A 21,072-nucleotide genomic window follows, 5' to 3' on the forward strand; every position below is an offset into this window, starting at 1 on the left:
TTGCTTCGATTTTATGTGGAATATTGAGTTCAATTTAATTGGAATATTTAATTCTTGACATAGTTTAAATAATATTCTAAGCATTATTAACTTAATATAACAATGATAAAAGTATAAAAATTACTTTTCTGAATCACGAGGAAAGCTGAAAAAACTTTTATCAGAATTTTTCCGTTTACAATTATGGCAATTGACAACCGAACAATATCTTCAGTGACGTTTTGCCATTTTGATTTTTAAAACTTAGGGGAAAGGAAACTTTCTGAAAAAGCAGCAAAACTTATTAATGCACATGACGGTGATTTGACAAAAGACTTAATCAATGAAATAGTTTACCTTAAGAATATTTATAAGGGCACTGAAAAAGCCCAATTGGAATTCTGAGTATGATTAACGATTTAAAAAGCTTCAGGGTTTATTTGCCAATATTAGTCTCGCAATTTAAGCTGTTTTGTACAGTGCCAGTAACTGTTTCTTCGGCTGAGAGGTCTTTTAGTAAACTGGCAAATTCACTGATGATGTGGCAAAGAAACTCGACTGGTCAGAAGCGACTAAATAACCTAGCAATTTTGTGCATTGAAAATGATTTAGCTAAACAAATAAATTTTAGTGACGTGATCGAAAAATTTACTTCGGCAAAAGTACGAAAATTTATTACGAAATAATTTAATTGATAGTTTCTTGAGTTTTGTCTTGTTGATGTACTTTGTTTTTCATTTTTTGTCATTTTTTCAGTTCTTGTGTTGGCTCCTATTTTGTTTTTGTTTTCAATGTTCTGTTCGTCATTGTAACATTTGTTGGTGTAATTCCTCTATTATCTCTAATAAATCTAATCTATGTTTTTGTAAATGCGTGCATAATTTGTGAATGAAAATAATAATTTTTGTCATTTAGCTCCTTATAATTTCCCAAAGCAGCCGAAGGGACCGAGTGGTTAGGTCCCTCGCCTCACACCACTAAGTTCTCGAATTCTAGTGGGTAGGGGGATTCGCCGATGATCCTGGTCTGATGGTCTTGCTGTAGGATGTGGGGCCATGTTGATGAAACAATAAACAACCTGAGAAATACAAAAAATAACCTAAGGTGCGTACTCTTTTCCTCCTTTCATGACAATTCTATTCTCAAGTATGCTGATATAATTTCATAAATGCATATACAACAGTTATAAACTAATTCATAAATTCATTCAACTGAAATTGTTAATGTTTGTTTGTTTTGTTAAGTTATATCAACGCAACACTTGAGCGATCTGCCTAGGAGATGCTTTCCGGGAGGTCTTTTAAGGTCAACTTGCCCCTATTCAGGCATTACAGACGTGAAGAAAACCCGGAAAACTACACGTGGCCAGCTCGTCCGAGCAACGCGCGAACCCTCTACCGATCTCCCAGTGTTTAGGGAACGGAACCGCTTGGCCACTGGTGGGCCGAAATTTACGGCCAGATGGTCGAGCAGTCAAGATGGCAGCCTACTGCTCTGGGGACCCGAGATCAAATCCGAACGGGTCGAAAAATCTCCAGAAATTTTTCTGAATCATTCGGTTATAACAGGTCCCTTCCCTCACCACCCGACCGCACCATTGTGGGCCTGGCCAAACCCATAATGGACTTGGTTAAAGAGGCCGTCTTAGTGCCCACAGGGCGGAAAGAATTAAAAAAAAGGTGGCCGAAATTATTTACGAATTTCAATTGTATCACTGTGCATGCAAATTCTATGGTAGGACGTGTATACAAATATCGTTAGGATGCGTTACAAGAGGGTGTGATGTTTACAAAAATATTACGCATTGCTAGGATCTCAACTCTCGAGTATCTAAACGATTCATATTCGTTTCCGATGGATTGCATGCCAAGACGTACTGTACGTACTGTAATTAAAAGTAAAATCTTTATAAAGAAACCAAGAGACCTTAATTAATCATGGCGACAACCGCCATCTTTTTGGGACCGCTTTACCCCATTCCTACGGCCATGTATAAAATACCATAGTTGTTAATAATTTCTTAAGTTAAACTGATCGTCTTTTATAAATTTATTTAATAATAATTATTTAGGCAATTTTAAATAAATAACTTATACATGAAAAAAAAATTTAAAAATTAAACAAATTATATTCGGATTCGATTCATAATCACAGATGGCGCACTGTGTTTTTAATATGGCGGAAATTATGTCGGAAACGTGAGATTTGTGATTTTTTACGTAATTTGGTATTCGTAACGGAGCATAAATCTTTGTATATATTCTGAGTTGTTAGTCAAAATCTCGATTCGGTTGGGGTTATTGGACCACGTGTGTACCATCAGTAAGTATTTTCAGTTATTTTTGTGTTGTGTGGCTTTGCCTTGTGTGTTAAACACAAGGTTTTTGGTTTCCTGGGAGACATCCCTTCTTGCCAGATTTCCAGGCGTTGCATTGCTTTCTCCCATCAATCTATTCATTCTGAGATACTTAACTGCTTTTCTAATGTGACGTCGTCGAAAGCATTGTCTGAAAACAGTGAAAATTTTATTTTGGTTAAAGTCCAGATAAGTAGACTGTCATGGCGGCTCATCTCTGATTCCAGCAAACAGTGGGGACGCACGTTCTAACCTAACCTAACCTATTCTAATAATTTTATTGGTAATAATTAGGCACAATTCTAGGACAAATGTAGCAAATTGGGACTTTGACAGAGCAGTAGAGCATATCGATAGGAACAAAAAAGTCAAAGGAACCATGCCCGTACGGGCGACCCTTCGCGAGATATAGGCTCCCAAAAATGCCGCTAATTAGGCAACGCTTTCTATGCCGCCGCCGCTCTATACTGAGCGCGCTTCTATTTCCCTATCTCTAACACATTGTAACTGACGACGGAAAAAGCCAACAAAACAGATTATACACTCACCTTCGACAGAGTCTCCTTTTCTCGCTACCCTACGACGACTGGCCCGTTTCTGATCTTGTTTAGGAGAAGCCGGGGTAAGACCGCCGGTCACCGCTGCCGCTTNTAGATATTTGTATTTACAGGCAACAGATGGCGACTCCTGAAGGCTGCAGGCGGGAGACTCGGGCCGCCGGCCGCGTGCCAGGGGGAGACGCGCGCTGGGGGCTAAGGAAGGGGGAGTTGACGATTTTTTTTCAACACTGAGATGGGGAAAACCGAAAAAAAAAATTTCGGCCACGTGACGCCGTCCCTTTTGGGCTCGGAGTCACGTGACCGGATGTGACGTAGGCGCATCTTTGGAGGGCTATATCTCGCTTAGGGTCGCCCGTACGGGCATGGTCCTTTTGACTTTTCTGCTCGCACAGGGGGGATCTACAATTTGGGGGGGACGAAATTTTGCTACATTTGTCCTAGAATCTTGCCAATAATTATGGTAATTTATTAGAATAGGTTAGGTTAGGTTAGGTTAGAACGTGCGTCCCCACTGTTTCCTTTCTTTTGTTTACTGGAATCAGAGATGAGCCACCATGACAGTCTACGTATCTGGACTTTAACCAAAATTTTTACACAATAGTGCTGAATAGTAGAAATTTTCATGTCCGGGAGGTTGAGATAATTTGGATAGCAGATTTCTCAACAGTGTGTGGTCCGCAGATCCCTGTGGGTCTAGTCAAACATGGTGACGACAAACTAGGAAAATGACACTTTAAAATTTATTAAACAGGCTTATCAGAAGGTGAAGTTTGAAAAACACTAGATTAATGCATGCCATTGAGATATTTTGTACTTAAAAGCAATAAAGGGTTAAATTTTAGATACGTATATTGTCGTGGCGGCGGTCCTGACTAATTCCTCCAGGATGGGAGCCGCCGGCAGGCCGCCTTGTGCCAAACGTCACTAGTTGTTGATTCACGGTAGTTCTTGAACACACGTATAAATAACTAGTATGAAGTGCCGCCATGACAGTATACGTATGTAAAATTTATCCCAATAAAGATATACTGTCGATAATAACAATATTAAAACTATTATAGTGAAATATTGATTTAACGTGTGGGGTGTATAATAGAAATGTAAAGAATACACAAGTGCTATTCATCAATTTTTTCTTTTTTTGTTACTGTACCTAAACACCAACTTTATAAGCAGTTCTTTAAACTTTCAAATGAGTTAATTTTTAAATTTTTTTTACAATTTTAAATTTAATAAGTAAGACTTATTACACATAAGACTTATTATTATATTGCATTGTAAGATTGTATTTTAAAATCACTGAAAATCAGACCTTATAAATTGTGATCACTTGTGTATTTTTTTTTTAAATTTTGTTTAGTGTTTAGTTATTACAGACATTTACTTCTTTTATTGATAGTACAGATTAATTTTAAAAACTAACATTAATTATTTACGAGGAATTATAAAATGCAACAAGGAGGAGAGCATTGCAAAATGCCAGTGGAACAAACTAAGTTCCAGACTTCACAAGAAATGAGACTGGAAAATAATATTAATAAAAACCACATTTGACTAGCCTTTTCTGTTTCCAGACTATTTAATGATGATTAAATGTTTAAAGACCAAATGTTTTCGATTTAGTTGAGATCTTCCTAGGGTCTATGTGAAATGGAATGCATTTCGGAATATTAATGTAGTTCAAAATAACTAAACTTTTCAAATACATAAAATACAAAAATTGCACAACACCAATACAAGAAAAAAGCATAAAAATAAGCATTAAAAAAAGACATATTTGGTATATTATCACAATGATGCAAGCTCAACGTGATTCTGTTGTCATTGTTCTCTAATTGTGTTTTCTAATAATCTAATTATCATCTTACTATGATCCCCTGATAATGGGCTGCACATAGGTAGACCTTTATATTGAACATATATATTGTAATTGTATTGAAAGAATGATTGTGATATACACATTCCTGTTACATTGTATAATTTGTAATTCCTGTATTAATAACTCGGTCTTATCTATGGAGAAGATCCCTTTAAATGTTCTTTAAGAAGGATATGAACTGTTTTCCAGTAGGCATGTTGGCAATTTGGCTTTATCACTATGGGACATATTATGTCATCTTGCTTATAAGTCTTAGTGAAAGTGAATAATTTAGGTATATCAGGAGAAGGAACCAACTTCCTTCTAGTTACTATTTATTGTCCAACGTTGTGCAAGATAATCTGATAATGCCTGCAAGAAGTTTGTCAACATACTCTTCCTCGACTGGTTTACAAGTATCTGTGAGATATTGGTCCAAGAGGGCCTTATAATGTTCTTTTTTCATCAGAATTACAGATCTGCTTTTATCAGCTTTTAATAAGATGATATGGTTGTCTTCAAGCCATTTCTTGCTTCTTTGTGGAGTATGCCAAGTATCTTCTCTACCTGCATCATTAGTTGAACTTATTCTGAAAGATGCCTTCCATCTGAATGGTTCTTTCTGCCCTTTGTTTAAACCTGCCACAAGCTTTTTGATACTTGGTATTTCAAGTCTGGATGGCTGTTTCTTGTTTTAAGTGGTTAATGGCGTCAATGAGGATAAGGTGGTGGGGAGATATTGTCTCAGCAAATTATAGTGAATTTTGTTGTTCCAGAATGCATTTGCATTGTTGGTTTAAGATCCAATTCATCTTTTTCCTGTAGGGATAGCTTTCTTTATAGTTTTTCTTATAAATAGGCTACCTGTTGTCATTCTCAATCACATGCGGGGCTACATTGTATAAATCATTTTCGTTTTAGAATATATGTTCTTTTTCATAGAATGAATAGCTTTCTTTAAGCATAGTTGCTTTAACTTAGGTAATAAAGACTCAGCTATTCGGGAGTTTGATTCAGAAGAATGACAAGGAAGCACCTTGTTTTTCTTGCACTTTATTAAGAAGTTGTATTTGGCTTTTGCCCTTGTTAGTGTTAACACAAGTTGCAGTAAACATTAGGCAGCTAACATTTACTGTAGGCCATAAAACCCTGGAGGAAAATTCGAAATAAAACTTTTGGACTAATGTTTTCCATTGAGCATTTCATCATCAAATATACAGATCTGAAGATCTGCACTTGTAGATTGAAAATGTTAGTTCAAAAGTTTTATTTTACATTAAATCTCACTGGAATTCAGCTAAGACTCTTTAATAGAAGTGTTTATTGCTGAATTATTTAAGTCTCCCAATTGGTGTTGGAACTCCATTAGAAAATTTAGAACAAAGCTAAAATTAGTAATATTTGCCAGATATAATCAGTCACTTTTATAACCACTCGGGGTTTTTTGGACGAATAAACCAAAATGTCGCGTCCTTCGAATCTGACTCTCACCCAAATTCAAGAATTACTCAGATGGTTAATTTTCAGATATTTTATTTGTATGCATTTTGGATTGTAACATTATTATTTATTTAAATGGTTTATTAGATGGCATTTTATTTTACATTTGAAATATTACCTATGCACTTTTGTATAAAATTCAACTTTTCTAATAATATAACGTAATTCTTCTATCATTTCAGTTAATTAATTATGGAAAGTGAATTTCAAGAGATAACACAGAGTTCCAATATTTGGAATAATTTTCGTGGTGATAATTCAATAGGTAAGATGATTAACACTTTTAATACTGTAAAAATATGTTTCTAGTGATTAGAAGAACAGTTAAAATATTATAAATAAGTTTGTAGAGTTAGAACTAAGTAATAATTTGTTAATTCTTTCAGCCTTTTTGAAACTAACAGGGGCCTTTATTTCAACCCCACTGTGGGGTTTGCCAGATCCAACATATTCACAACATACCAATATCCTGAGGTTTTGGCCACCTGAATTCAATCCTGGATCACCAGAGCGTAGTCTGATGTCTTATCTGCCACGGACATCTAATTGGTCCTAGATCACTACAGTGGAACCTCACTTAATGAGTATTTTGCATAACGCGTGACAAGGAGGTGGGAAATCCCAGATTGTGTGCATGCTCCATCAGTCTGTGTTTAGCACTCGTTCCGCTAGCATCGTAGTGTCGCTCGTGATTACACATTTTTCCAAACTTGTGTTCACACATATTACATATAAACATTGACAATCATAGCTCATTATATAATAAACATGACATCTCATACTAAATTTAATGACCAATTCCTAATTAAATTTTAGGAATGTCTAAATTAAAAATTAATTATTTATAATTATTAAATTTAATACAAGATGGCAGCATAACTGCCTACTTCTAGTCAATTTAATTAATTTCTAATATTTAATTATAACCTTTACATAACCCAAGAATTCGGCATATCATTTGGCATCTTCATCAGACATATTATCTGTGATTTTTTTTTTTTTTTGTTTTCTGCAAATTGAATTTGCATTTCGAGTTGGTTCATTCTGGGCTAGAAGAAAAGATGAAGATGATTGATGTTTCTTAACAATGTATATTGTGTAATTTTCTTTGAATAAACATTGTATATAAAATATTTGAGTATTTTTTTGGCATGGAACACACTATCGTATTTTACACTAATTTCTATGGGAAAAACTGTTACGTCTAACAAGTGTTTCACATTACGAGTAAGATTCTGGAACGAATTATGCTCATTAAGCAAGGTTCCACTGTATTATGTAGTGGCACATAGACCTGTTTTGGTTTGAAATTGCAAATAAATTGTTATAAAAACATATATCATTGGTGCACAAGAATAGTGACACAACTCAAAAAAATAGTTCTTCTAGAATAGCCATTTAAATGTTTCTTTATTTTTGCAAGGCTTTGTCATGATCTTGGATTTTTAAAATGTTTAATCATTTTTGGAAATAAAGATTTGAAAATTTTAAAAATCCAAGATCATGACATAGCCTTGCAGAAATAAAGAAACTTTTAAATGGCTGTTCTAGAAGAACTATTTTTTTGAGTTGTGTCACTATTCTTGTGCACCAACGATATATTGTTAAGTTAAGGAATTCTCTGCCAAATTATTAAAAATAAAATTTATTTAGTTAGTTATATATATATATATATATTATAATATTATTTTGTATTTAAATTTACGGGCTTAAAATACATAAGAGAGACTATTATACTAATTTACCATAATATATACAATTTAGACCATTTTATTTATTAACATATCCCAAAATGAATATCGGCTATCTTTGCTTAGCCATCTTCAGTTGGATATAGATCTAAAATACAGGAAAATGTTTTGAGACAATACAGAACTGTAATATCAATATTCATACAAACATGTTTAAAAATTGACAAAATCTGTTAAAATATGACATTTACAATTGTAAACGAACCTTAGAACTTGGCACAACTCACATGTAAACCAAACTAAATCTTCAATATTATTATAACCTTACTTTATTATGTACTGTGCATCTAACATGTGGAATGTCCTTATGGTTTGTAAATGTATTGAAGGTTTAGTTTGGTTACATTGGTGCCAAATTCTAAGGTTCTTATATAGTCATCAGGTTGGTTTTGTCAATTTTTAAATGTGTTTGTATGCATGTTAATGTTACAATTCTGTATTGTCTCAAAACATTTTCCTGTATTTTAGACCTATATCCAACTGAAGAGGGCTAAGCAAAGATAACTGATATGCATTTTTGGGTATGTTAATAAAGAAAATGGTTTAATAGTCATAGTAACTTGTACAGTACATACTATGGTAACTTAGTATAATAGTCTCATATGTATGATGTAAAATTTAAATACAATATAATAGTATAATACTTATATATATAATAGATTTAATTATTTGCTTACAGTTTTCTTAAGCAACAAAATGTTTTAAATTCCAATATAGATTGTGAGAAAGAAGAAGTAATCAAGAAGTATGATATTAAGAATGTTATTAAATCAGAGTGTCGAGTTGTTTTGAAAAAATTGAATATTACACTAAAGACTGGAAATTATGAAATCTACCTCCCAGAAGAAAATGTACTCTTAAAGGTAAATAATACAAATTTTGAAGTATTTTACACTATAAGAAAAATTTGCATATTCTGTAAGTTATTGAAAAAGTAGCTAAATATATGTCTCTTCTCTATTAAACAGCAATTGTTAAACCTACATAAGGTGTATCATGAGAAAAATAAATATTTTGGGAGATAATTCCTTCTAAGAGTAATAAAATTTTTAAAAATTGAGATCAGCCAGGGGTGTAGTATATCATTATGATTGGATACCGCTTAATCGGCAACTGATGTTTAGATCAGTTCTGATCTGTCTACAAAGATGGCTTTACTACTAATTATATCAAGTGTGGAGGGACTTATATTGCTAGTAAAAATGTGGAGACATACAATTGTATAATCCAGTCTCCTGTCAGGATTTCCTGATACCAGCTAAGGATAATTTAAAATACGTGCCTTAACTTGTGTTTACTTGTAATTATAAATATCTGTCACGTTCGAGTGACAAAGTCCAAGAAAAAGCGAAGGAGTCACCCGTTGAATGAGTTGGAGTGCATAATGAATAAGATTGTTTATAAAACAACAAATTTAATATAACTAAAGAATGACTGCAAAGTAAAATACACAATTGAATCAAAATACAATAAATGGAGTTACCAATATTACGTTTGGGAGTTATCCTGTAGGGAGATCAAACTATCTCACTTAAATCTAAATTTAACCTAATTGCGTGAAATCTAAACTTATGCGCGGAGAGAGAGAGTTCACATCCATCTAACAGATTTATACTACCTTCCAAATTTCCATATCTATCTTGTATTTGAACACTGTCTTCTCATTCAGGATCAGGGAGACGTTTAGGAATTGTAACATCTATGGATGTGGAATGTGCTATTACAATATGGTTGATCTCTATGTGGCAGTTCTCTTAACTTGGAATGGCCTTCATCGTATTGTATAAGGAAAATACTTATTTCTATCAATTGCCTCCTATGGTATGTTCATACCTTGTTGAACAGCCTAGAGTGGCGGGAAAATGTCCCTTTTATACGAGTCGATGGCCTAACAGACAGCCAAGTCTCAGGTGCGGCCACTTCTGACTTAACTTTCAAGTCAGTTGTAGGAAAGTAAGTTCACTTTCTTTTAAAAACGAAAGTATCAACATCCCTTGTGTGAATTAAACTATTATAGTTATAAAATATTATTTTCTATTCGAGGTTAAAACATTATTTTTACAAATAAATTTCTTGAGAACAAATTCTCTCTATCAGGATTCTCACAAAAATATCTTTTACTAAATTATTTCTAAATATTATTAACAGTTTTAAATATTAAAAAATTTGTAGAAAAATCAAGACGTTTTAGTCTTTTATATGTATTTAAGAAATACATATTAATAGAAAAGACTAGAAAATGAGTAAATTCGTCAGCCATGTTTTTTAAAGAAATTATGTATTTTTTAATTGGTTTGTGTGAGAATCTGGGGCAGATTCTTTTTGCTTAAAGTGATAAAATTTAACAAACAAAAGTGTATCACAGATGGACTTTCTTTCAATTTGGAAGGAAGTTCTTGAAGAGAGATGTTGACTCTGATATCAACTCGACAAGGAAGTTCCTTGTTGCTTCTCTCCTCAGATGACTCAAATTGTCTCTAATCATTGGATGGACGAAGTCCTATAAATAGGGCCAAACATAAACACCCAATGCTGAAACTGGAAAACCGAACTCTTGAGAAAGTTTGCATTCAAACCAAAAGAGTTTTCCACCAATTGCAGGAAACTGTGACTAGTCTTGCAAATGACTCATAAGTATATAAGGAACAGAAATGAGGTATTATATTTGACTTAATTATTGTAAACTCTCTCCCTCGAAAAGTAGAAAAATCAATTACTGAGTTGTTGTTTGAATTCTTTTTATTTTTTAGAAAGATCAAGTGTAACTAAAAGTTTTGTTAGGATTCTAGGATTCTAATATGATTTTAATTATTATAATTAATCTCTCTTTGTATATATATGTGTACACATATATATATATATATATGTTTTGATTAATTTTTCTAAATAAATAAATAAATTTATTTTTAATCATTTAAATCATTCAGTTTTATTCTAACTCCATCATCGACTCATGTTACAAAATAGACTCTCCTAAAATTGTGATAAAATTTTAATATACTTTTATCACTTGGATAAGTCAAATTGTGAATTAGGACATGAGACAATTTATTCTAACTGGTGTCAGGATTCTTACAGAAAGATTTCACAGATTTTTATTTTTTTCTACATTTTTAATCTGAATGTGGAACAGGATTATACTAGAGTCCACAATCCACACTTGTCAGCTGTGAAGTTTTAAACTGATTTTGCATATTTTGTGCAGAGGTCTCTAATGGTCATCTTTGCAATGGAAGACTGTTGTTCCTGCTGATTTGACATGGCCAAAATGAAGACATTTTAGTCTTTTCTAATTAAATTTCTTATGACTGCTGTTTATATATAAATATTATAAAGTCTCTGTAAATCCGCACGAAAAATATATAAATTTTAGGTTTAGCAGTAGACCAACACACATAAGTCTTTTCTATGTATTTTTTAATGTGTAAATTTGTCAGCCATTTTTTAAAAAGTTTTAAATATATCACTTCTGTGTTGTTTATGTATTGTTTAGGTTATGAGGAGAAATTCATCTATCATTCCTCAGGAAAGATTTAATAGAAATGGAATGAAGATACAAAGTAAGTAAGATGTTACATCTTTATTTGCTAAATGTTTTACATTGACATTTTATATCATATTTGGTGTAAATACTGTCAATACACCCACCATCAGTGTAAACACTAGTTCTAATCACTGTACTGTTTATACTACATTTGTATGTTGTGTTTGCAATTTTTTTTTATTACCTGCATACCTGAAATAATCCGAGTAATGCAATATGTTTCAATCTGCGCCAGCCACTGATTTCTTATATTTGCTGCTGCAGTTAAATTCTAACTGCACATGAGGATTTTTAAACCTTTCCACAAACATATCTAGTGAGTTAGTTTTGATTTTGATATACATAACAGACTTACTATTTTCTTGCACTATAAGTTGGTATTGTTTTAAAATCAGACCATATAAATCATGATTATGTTGTCTTGGTTTTTTAATTTTTCATCAATTTGTATTTACTGAATATCAAATATCGTATTGATGATTTTTAATATTACTTGTTAGCTTTTATAATTTTTGAGCCACTGAGCCAAAAAGAGCCACCAGTGATGAAATGGATATAACCACTGAACACTGGGAGTTTGTTGTGGGTTTGTGGCACGCTAATAGGCAGGCCACATGGAGCTTTCTGGGTTTTCTTCATTTTTGTAATAGCTAAATAGGGGCAAGTTTGCCATAAAAGCCGTCCTGGGATGCATCTCTTCTCGGCAGATCACACACGTCATATTTCCATAAAACAAATAAACCAAAATCAAAATATATTTTAAGAAACAATTTTAAAACTAATATTAATTGTTTATATGAACAGTTATAAATTGCATCATAGAAGAGCTACAGTTATAAATTGCATAATAAGCTACTGAGCCCATAGTAAAAGGTATCAATTTCTGTACAGGTAACCCCTGTATAACACGGCACTTCTATAGCACGGATTCGCTCTAACACGGTTCGAGAATTGGTACCATCCCCCGTATAACACGGCACTTCTATAGCACGGATTCGCTCTAACACGGTTCGAGAATTGGTACCATCCCCCATATAACACGGTACTTTTATAGCACAGATTCACTCTGACACGGTTCGAGAATTGGATAAAACCCTCGTACAACATGAAATGTAATAAATTTTTACATACTTAAGTACTAATAGTTCACGAAATAATAATTTTCGTGAACTATTAGTACTTAAGTATGTAAATTTTCTCTTCTCGCCTTCTGTCGATACATGTGGTCCTTCTTGAAACTTGTTTCAATGTTGCCAGATCGTGACGCTTCTGCTTCTGATGTTGCCGAATGTTTTCCCCTTATTCCATACTTGCTTTATTCTTCATAAGTGCTTAGCACCATATAAGGAAATTTATAAAGACCTTTTAACTAGAAGCAAGCAATCTAAAATTACATACATTTTGCAAAAGGTAAAGCATGGATCTGAAGATAATGCAGAAAAATGCTCAGAGGATAAGGATAACTTGCCAAAAAGAAAATGCTCTCGGTTAATTAATAGTGTTTTTAGTGATGACAAAGAAACATTGTTTAATTTATATTAATATGTATCACTTAAAAAATTTTTAATGAAGATATTTATGTTAATTATGAAAATATACTAGCATGTTTTTTAATTTTGGAACCTAATCCTCCTTTTCGTATTAGTTCTTTGTTTCGTATAACACGGATTCGCATAACACGGCAATTTTTTGGAACGTAACTACCGTGTTATACGGGGGTTACCTGTACTTTAAAATTTAAAACATTTTGAGATTTTAAAAGCTATTTGTTTTTCTTTCAAATTTTTTATATTGGGCAACCAATTTGTAATACTCTTAATAGTCTAACATTGATAGTACAGTGGTACCTCAGAAGTCATATGATTTCTTTAAGGAAATTTGCCCAAAAGTAACTTTTCTTGGAACTGGAACACAAAGATGGGTTTATTGTATAGACATGCACTTAGAAGTAGAAATGAATCATCATGGTAATTGGCTACAGCTGTCATGTGATTTTGAATTTATTTATTTATTTTTTCTCTCTGGAAGTAAGCAATTGCATTATATAGAGCCAATATAAAACTGGCCAGGCAAAGCTGAGACTAAATCACAATATGATGATTAACAATTTTAAATTTATGATCAAACTCAGTGATGTTATAGTGCATTCCCAATGACTGCATGTGCCAAGTTGTAAGATGCAATACTCAAAATTAAATGAGAAAATTAAGGTTGAAAATTGCAAATCACTTCAAACCTATAGAATTTCTACCATTTGTAGAGTGTTTGATAGCTCAGAGCGAATTTCATAATTGCATGGTTGGTATTTCAAATCTCAGTAGTATCAATGTGATTTTTTTCCTCCTAAAATATAATTTTCATTTATTTTTGATACTTTTAAATTTATTATATTGTCAGAGAGAAAAACTGATTTATTTCTAGAAAAATAGAAATGTACCATAAACAGGGTAATAAAATAATAAAATTTATCTGTTTCAAGTAACTACATGTGACATGTAAATAATCTTATTGTAAAATGCTGCATTTATCTAAGGCAGTGTTCCGCAACCTTTTTCTACCTGCGGCACACCCATGACTCAACACGGCACACCAAAATGTTATTCTCCTCAAAAACGTATCATATGATACTATTAATAGAATTACGTAATGCCACTAACCTATTATTATCGTTATTAAACAGACATCAACACCTGTGAGCAATTTTTTTTTCATATAATTTCTTAGAATACATAAAAATGCGTGGCTTGTAATAAACAATAAACAAATATCATCTTATTTCATCAGTGCTGCGGCAGAGAATGAAATACAAGCATAAAAAACACAACAACTATGATAAAAATATATCAATAAAATTTGAAATTAACAAAATATGTAAAAGTTTACGTCACACTTTCACCATGTGATGGCACATCAGTGTGCCGCGGCACACCGGTTGTGGAACACTGATCTAAGGCATGCACTGCAGAAATGTTTATTGTTTCATATGCTTCTATGAAAATTATCATCCACAAAATTACACTCCCAGAAAGCAAACATTGAATAATGTTAATAAAAGTGTCTTTTATTCATTTTGAGTATTACATTTTACTGCTTGGCACATGTCAGTTGTTGGGATGCATTCTAACTGCACCAAGTTTGATCAAAATCAGTGATCGCAACGTCATGCTGTTCTCTCATAAGTACTGTTCACAATAATCCTCATAGTTAATAATATGTTAATTTTATAGATACGTATATTTGACATCACAGTAAATATCTATAAACCAGTTTTTCTGTCTGATATACAATATATACGAGTAAGACAATTAAATGCTTTGCAGAAGAGCGAGTAATGTAAAGTCACATGACATCTGCAGCCAATTAACATGATGGTTCATTTCTACTTTTAAGTGCATGTTTGTACAGTGTATGACGTGTGTATAGGTATGCATGATGCTGCATGTTGCCAGATTGGATTAATTTTTATTTTGGACTACAAATAATGAATCAATGAAAATCCATTACTTTTAATTTGCTGTACCTGTTGAATGAGCCAGTCATGTACAGTTCGTATGCTGCATTTTAATGCATTATTTCCTTTTCTCGTTGTTTTTAATCTATTTATATTACTATTTTCATTGTTTTACGCATTGACTAGACATTTACTTGTTATTAGCTTGAATTATGATTATTTAGAATTAAAATGGTCATTTAAGGATTTGGGAACAGATTGATTCACACTGTATGGGGAAAATTGCTTTGGAATTTGAATGCCTTCTAGGAACGAATTCAATTGAGTTCTGAGGTGTCAGTGTATTGGGCTCGTTCTAAATGAAATGGTTATGTTATTAGCTTGTTCATCCAGGTGTATTAAAATTACTTTATTAGGCAATCCATTCAATTTTTTTTTTTAATACTTTTAATTACTTTTTACCTCTTCAGTTTGATGATAGGTGTTAATAAACTCATTTATAAATTAAAGCAAAAATAATTACAAAATATAATGATTTAAATTAAAATAAAGATTAAAAATAATAATTTATTATATATATAAACATTGCAAAGCTCAATGTATTAATGCTAAACCAAATGCTTGCCATAATTCATCGGGCTATTAATGATTAAAAATTAAGTAATGTGAGTAACTGTGAATAATTATATCAAGATTTCAATATGTCTGGAAGTGAAGAATCACTCAGAGGTCCAGGTGGTGCACACTGCAGGTTAAAATCCCACTCCAGGCTATTATAAATAACTTTAAAATTATTATAATTTTTAATTTAGATAAGATATGGCACCTAACGTCTACCTCTAATACCAAATTACTTAATTTCTAATTATTAATAGTAGCCAAAAATAACCCAATTAATTAATTACATGATCATTTCGTTTAATAATTTATTGATTGAGTGTAACAAAAAAGTTAAACTGCAGGAGTACATAATGGGAAATTATTATTTTAATAAGTTCAGAACATGAAAGTACAAATTTATTAAACTGTGGACAAATTAATAAATTACAAGATTTACGAATGAAAAGTTAAAAAATAAATAAACGCTTTTCCTTTTTTGGTAGCCAAATGACTTTACAAATGTGGAGTAGTAACAAGATCGATTATGAAGCTAGACACCAACCAATGCCGAATTCTATCGGGCTAGATATCGCTATATTACTAAATAAATTATGCAACCAATTTGGCACTAGAGGGTGGTAGTGTAACCGGCAATGCATCTGCATGGTAAGCAGGAGTTATGGGTTTGAGTCTCGCTCCGGGCCAATTTTTTTCTTACAGTAGTTCTAAATTATTTTAATTAATTAATTAAAAATTATAATTATTAAAGTTATTAAGAGATGGTGCCTAACACCTCCCTCTATTGCCAAACTGGTTGCGTAATTTATTTAGTAATATAATAGCATGTCTAGCCCAATAGAATTCAGCATTGGTTGATGTCTAGTTTCTAGTATATCAGGTTTAGCAATGTTGTTTGATTATAAAGATAAATTTTCTTTATATAATAACATGTCTTATTTTAAACTTAAAATAATTTAGGAAATTTAAAAGATGACTTCACACACTGTGGTATTGTATGACTTCACACACTGTGGACTTCACACACAAGTTTTGTATTGATTGAAAAAGAATGATTTCACCAAGTAATAATACTTTCCTAATGACTTTTTTAAATTTCTCTTCTTATTTTCAGAAAAATTGTCATACATCCACAGATTTATACATGCACCATGTGGTAATGGTGCATATGTAAATCTGCGGAATCTTGACTGTGTTTAACACTCATAACTTCTGATGTGTTTAGCTTTTAAAAAAATGTTTTTGATAAAGTTTCTTAATTTCTGATGAAGAATCAGAATAAGCAATAAAAATGGGTTCCTTTTTAGGAAATAAAGTTTACCTCATTTTCAATGATTGTAGTGTTAACAATAGCTCAGTCTTGCATCTCTTTCAGTATGTTTAGTTTAGTGATTTTTTTTTTTTTTGTAGGATGCATATTTTTTCAGTTATTCTGCTGGATCTGTTAAAATAGTCTACCCTGTATAACATTATATTTCTAGCTTTGTTTCTGTTCTTTGTCTTTTTGAGTTGAATTCATTTTTAAATGAGGGAATTAATAAAAACAAAACAAAAAAATAGCGAATTTTTGAAACTGAAACCAGCCTAAATACTTGCAAATTTTAAGCAATTTACACAGTACACTTAATAAACTGTAATTATTAAATGGCATGTATTTGCATTTAAAATTTCTTTAGTGTATTTTAAACAATGAAAGTTTACATAAACCAGTGTCTGTGAACCTGTGATTTGCAATGATGGAACAGGTGGTCCAGCGGCAGACTTAAATATATAAAGATTAAAGCTTTCTTCAATGATGATTTAATAGACTACTTGCAATTTATGTTTCCATGTGTATTCAAACATGCTTTTTGATTTATTATATTATAAACAGCACATATATCACAAAAGTTGATAATATTTACATAGGTTTAAAATTAGATTTACGTAACTTAATGATTCATAGAACTTTTTCAGACATTTTACTGGTCCTTGGCTTAAAATAGTTGAGAAACACTGACATAAATATTCTAAGGATGTTTTCTCTTTAAGTTGAGTAGAATCTGCAAAACTGTTAAGCCTTTGATATACTGAAAGGAAGATATTTTACAGTTTATAAATATAAATCTTGCATTTGTTGTTTAATTTTTTTATTTGCCAAACACATTTGGTTTGGTTGACTTGTACGCATTGGTTTTTGCTTTTTTTCTAAAATATGCCACTTCTTATCACTTGTGTTGCAATAGTACGTAGAACTATTCCTTGAATTCTAAGTTGATAATTCACAAGTGTATAACCAAGCATACAGTAAATAATGTTAATTATTAGGTGTTCATTCCAGAATATAAATTCTGCAAGGCAAAAGTTAAATAATTGTATGCCATTAGAGCTATGGTTCCATTTTAATATGCTTTAAGAAGCAGGTTTTTGACTATTGTTTTATATTTTGTAAAGTTTTCTAGATGATTCCTTAAATGATTCAATACTCGGCACCTTCTTCACATTTAAGTGGTAACGATTCATCACTTTTATTGCTAGGTTCATTTGTTAAATGTCTATTAATATTTCAAAAAGAGTGAACTTTCGCTAGTTATTACATGTTCAACTCATCATTGAACTTATGAATCCATGAGATAATTGCCTAGCATTGGTGAAGTGAATAAAACCTGACTGTAAGTGATGTTTATTTAAATATGAATAATTTCATTGGTTTTTTTTTAATTTGCAGTGAACAAGGACGAACAGAATGAGAAACATGTTATTCATCACAATCGAAAAAGACCAAAGCGTTATCAATTTAAGAGCAACAGGAAGAGATCCATTTCTTCAATTACGAAAATCAATAAAATTCGAAGCAGTATTAAAAACAAATACCTCAATGTACTGTGGGCATCTCATCCTAAAGAATACTTTACATGTAATTTATGCTTGAAAACTTTTGCAAATTACAAAGTATTAAGAACCCATCTGTTTTTTCATATTGGAAACAAACGATTTCACTGCTCAACCTGCCATCAGATGTTTCCCTGGATCTTTCTTTTGAGAAGACACATGAGAGAACACGCCTATGAACATCATATCGAACATGATAATAGAATAGTCCGCATGAAGTCGTCTTCAAAATATCTTCTAAATCCACTTATTCGATGGAATCCCTTTCACTGTGACATTTGTGATAAGAGCGTTTTGACAATAAGCCGAGTAAAGATGCGTGATAGAACGCATTTAGCTCATATTTGTAAGCTATGTAAAAAAGAATTTAAGTGGGAATCTCAGTTGAAAATTCATCTGGCAACGCATAGCGAAGACCGACCTTATAAATGCGATATTTGTAGTAAGTGTTTTAAATCAAAAGCCTCTGTAATAAATCATAAAGTTGCTCATAATTATGATAGGAATTATATTTGTCAGCTATGTGATAGAGGTTTTAAAACGCAAGGAGCTTTAAAGAGTCATTCCGAAATACACAATGTTGAATATAAATATATTTGTAAGATCTGTAAGAAAAGTTTTAAAACGCAAGTGTCTTTAAAGAGTCATCTCGAAATACACAATGTTGAATATAAATATATGTGTCCTATCTGTAACAAACGTTTTAAAACAAAGAACTGTTTATCTGTTCATAAATCGATACATAGACGTAATTATGTAATATAGGAAAAACCTGCCAAATCAGGGAAAAATATTGGGTACCTTGCCATTCCATTTTAGATGAGTTTCACCGTATGTAAGAAAAGTTTTAAACCTAATACGAGTTGTACTTTAGTAAGAAACCGCATTGTTTAATTTAACATGATAATACGTAAGTGTGTGGATTTTGTCTAAAGCTTTCAAAAAGTCATAGTGAAAAGTGTAATATCTGTGAAAAGGAATTGAAAAATAAACACAAGTTAAATCTTTATGATAAAACTCGCCTTAATGCAAGGATGTTTTGTTGCAAGATGTGTAGTAGGATCTTACAACATAAAGTAAGTAAAAACATTCTTTGGAATTAAGTACAAAATTACTTTTACATAGGAACACTTTTTAAATTGAAAAGGTAGACTTTATTTTCTATTTTTTACAAAAGGAAATGTATTTTGTGCCATTTGCTCCTCCATCTTTCTTTAATGTATAATATGATAAAATTGGAAAGATAGCTAATGGTGACTAGTGAAAGGTTAAAAAGTATTTCATTAAGTTAATCAAGATTTATCTAACTAATTGCACGAACAGGTTTTAATTAAAGAGGAAATAAATCAAAATACCATTTATTGCTTTCTTGTATAAAACTGCGCAGCAAGCAATTTATCTTATCAATATGTTATAACTAACAGACTTATAGAATCGATTTGGAGAGGTGTTTAATCATTTACAAAGATGAGATACATAGATAAATTCTGCTGTGGCATTTGTAAAAGGAAAATTCGCTGAAAAACTGGAATTACAAACCATCAGAAAATTTCCAAGATGATCCACAGGAGGAATATATCAATGCAAAGAGGCATTAGGAAAAGTGTGTTTTAAATAGGAATATGCAGATAAATACCATTTTCAGCATTAAGAAATGTGATATTTGTGATAAAAAAATTAAATAATTCTGTAAAGTTTTACGATGCGAAGTCATCTTCCACAAAGAAATTTCTTGTGAAATCGGTTGAAACCATTTAAACACAATACGTCTAAATCATAACTACATTTGTACTTATTTAAATGCAGCAAGTAAATGAGATATGTATGAAAAAGCAATGTTTAAAATAAATAAGTGTAGGGTAGAAGATTGATTTCATAATTACTGACATTTCGTGTATAATTACAAGTGAAAAATGATTATTTTTTAATATAGGAATACAGTCGTCCCCGCTATAACACTGTTGATAATTCCGTTTTATATGAATTCCGTGTTGTACGAGTCACTTAGATTTTACAAATACGTGTTCCGGGCTGTAAACGGCTCACGTATTTGTAAAATCTAAGTGACTCGTACAACATGGAATTCATATAAAACGGAATTATCAACAGTGTTGTAGGGGGGTCGACTGTATCTTCAAAGAGACTGTAAAGAAACGTTATGTTTTTCTTTTCATAATTTTGAACACGAATTCATGTATCAAAATTGAATGTATTCGTTTATTTTGGAAAAAAAAACTCTTGTAAGTACGTTTGTAAAATTAATTTTTTTTATGAAATAAACCATATTTACGCATTTTAGCATTGTGTGTATCTTTGTCATTTTCATATTTCTGTATTTAAGTTTCAAAATTTATTAGCAAGGAAATTAAAACAATAAATTTTCTATTAAAATTTTAGATTCCTTTTCCTATTGTAGCCCAAACGAACATTAAAAAATAGAGTGAGCAATTTAACTACAAGAGTCATATTTTATGATTAAATTGCCATACTGAACTAGTGGCAGAAGCATTTACATTGGCTGGGTTCAACAGAGTTAACAGTAGTAATGGAGCAAAGGTGTTTTAATCTGTAGCTGTTATGTAGC

General features: G+C 31.7%; 1 protein-coding gene across 2 annotated transcripts; it reads left to right on the plus strand.

Annotated features, from left to right (window-relative positions):
* The first annotated feature begins 2,141 nt into the window (after positions 1-2,141).
* Positions 2,142-20,480, plus strand: LOC111639415 (zinc finger protein 714-like). Of its 2 annotated transcripts, XM_023385305.1 has the most exons (6): positions 2,142-2,301; positions 6,436-6,518; positions 8,722-8,867; positions 11,498-11,564; positions 18,325-18,936; positions 19,021-20,480. In XM_023385305.1, the coding sequence occupies exons 2-6, from the start codon at positions 6,446-6,448 to the stop codon at positions 19,251-19,253; spliced, it is 1,131 nt and encodes a 376-aa protein (XP_023241073.1). In that variant the 5' UTR covers positions 2,142-2,301; positions 6,436-6,445; the 3' UTR covers positions 19,254-20,480. The 2 variants fall into 2 exon arrangements, with proteins under 2 accessions (XP_023241073.1, XP_023241072.1); XM_023385304.1 differs by having other exon boundaries at positions 18,325-20,480.
* The last annotated feature ends 592 nt before the right edge of the window (positions 20,481-21,072 follow it).

The sequence above is a fragment of the Centruroides sculpturatus genome, unplaced genomic scaffold (assembly GCF_000671375.1).
Source record: "Centruroides sculpturatus isolate CEXI.00-Female unplaced genomic scaffold, Cexi_2.0 scaffold1222, whole genome shotgun sequence".
NCBI classification, from domain to species: domain Eukaryota; kingdom Metazoa; phylum Arthropoda; class Arachnida; order Scorpiones; family Buthidae; genus Centruroides; species Centruroides sculpturatus.

What these genes read in the sequence shown, in the direction of transcription:
- LOC111639415 (XM_023385304.1), top strand. Translation starts at nt 6,446, where the DNA reads ATGGAAAGTGAATTTCAAGAGATAACACAGAGTTCCAATATTTGGAAT. An exon ending in TCGTGGTGATAATTCAATAG is followed by an intron (nt 6,519 to 8,721) that starts GTAAGATGATTA and finishes ATTCCAATATAG; the next exon opens with ATTGTGAGAAAGAAGAAGTA. An exon ending in AAGAAAATGTACTCTTAAAG is followed by an intron (nt 8,868 to 11,497) that starts GTAAATAATACA and finishes TGTATTGTTTAG; the next exon opens with GTTATGAGGAGAAATTCATC.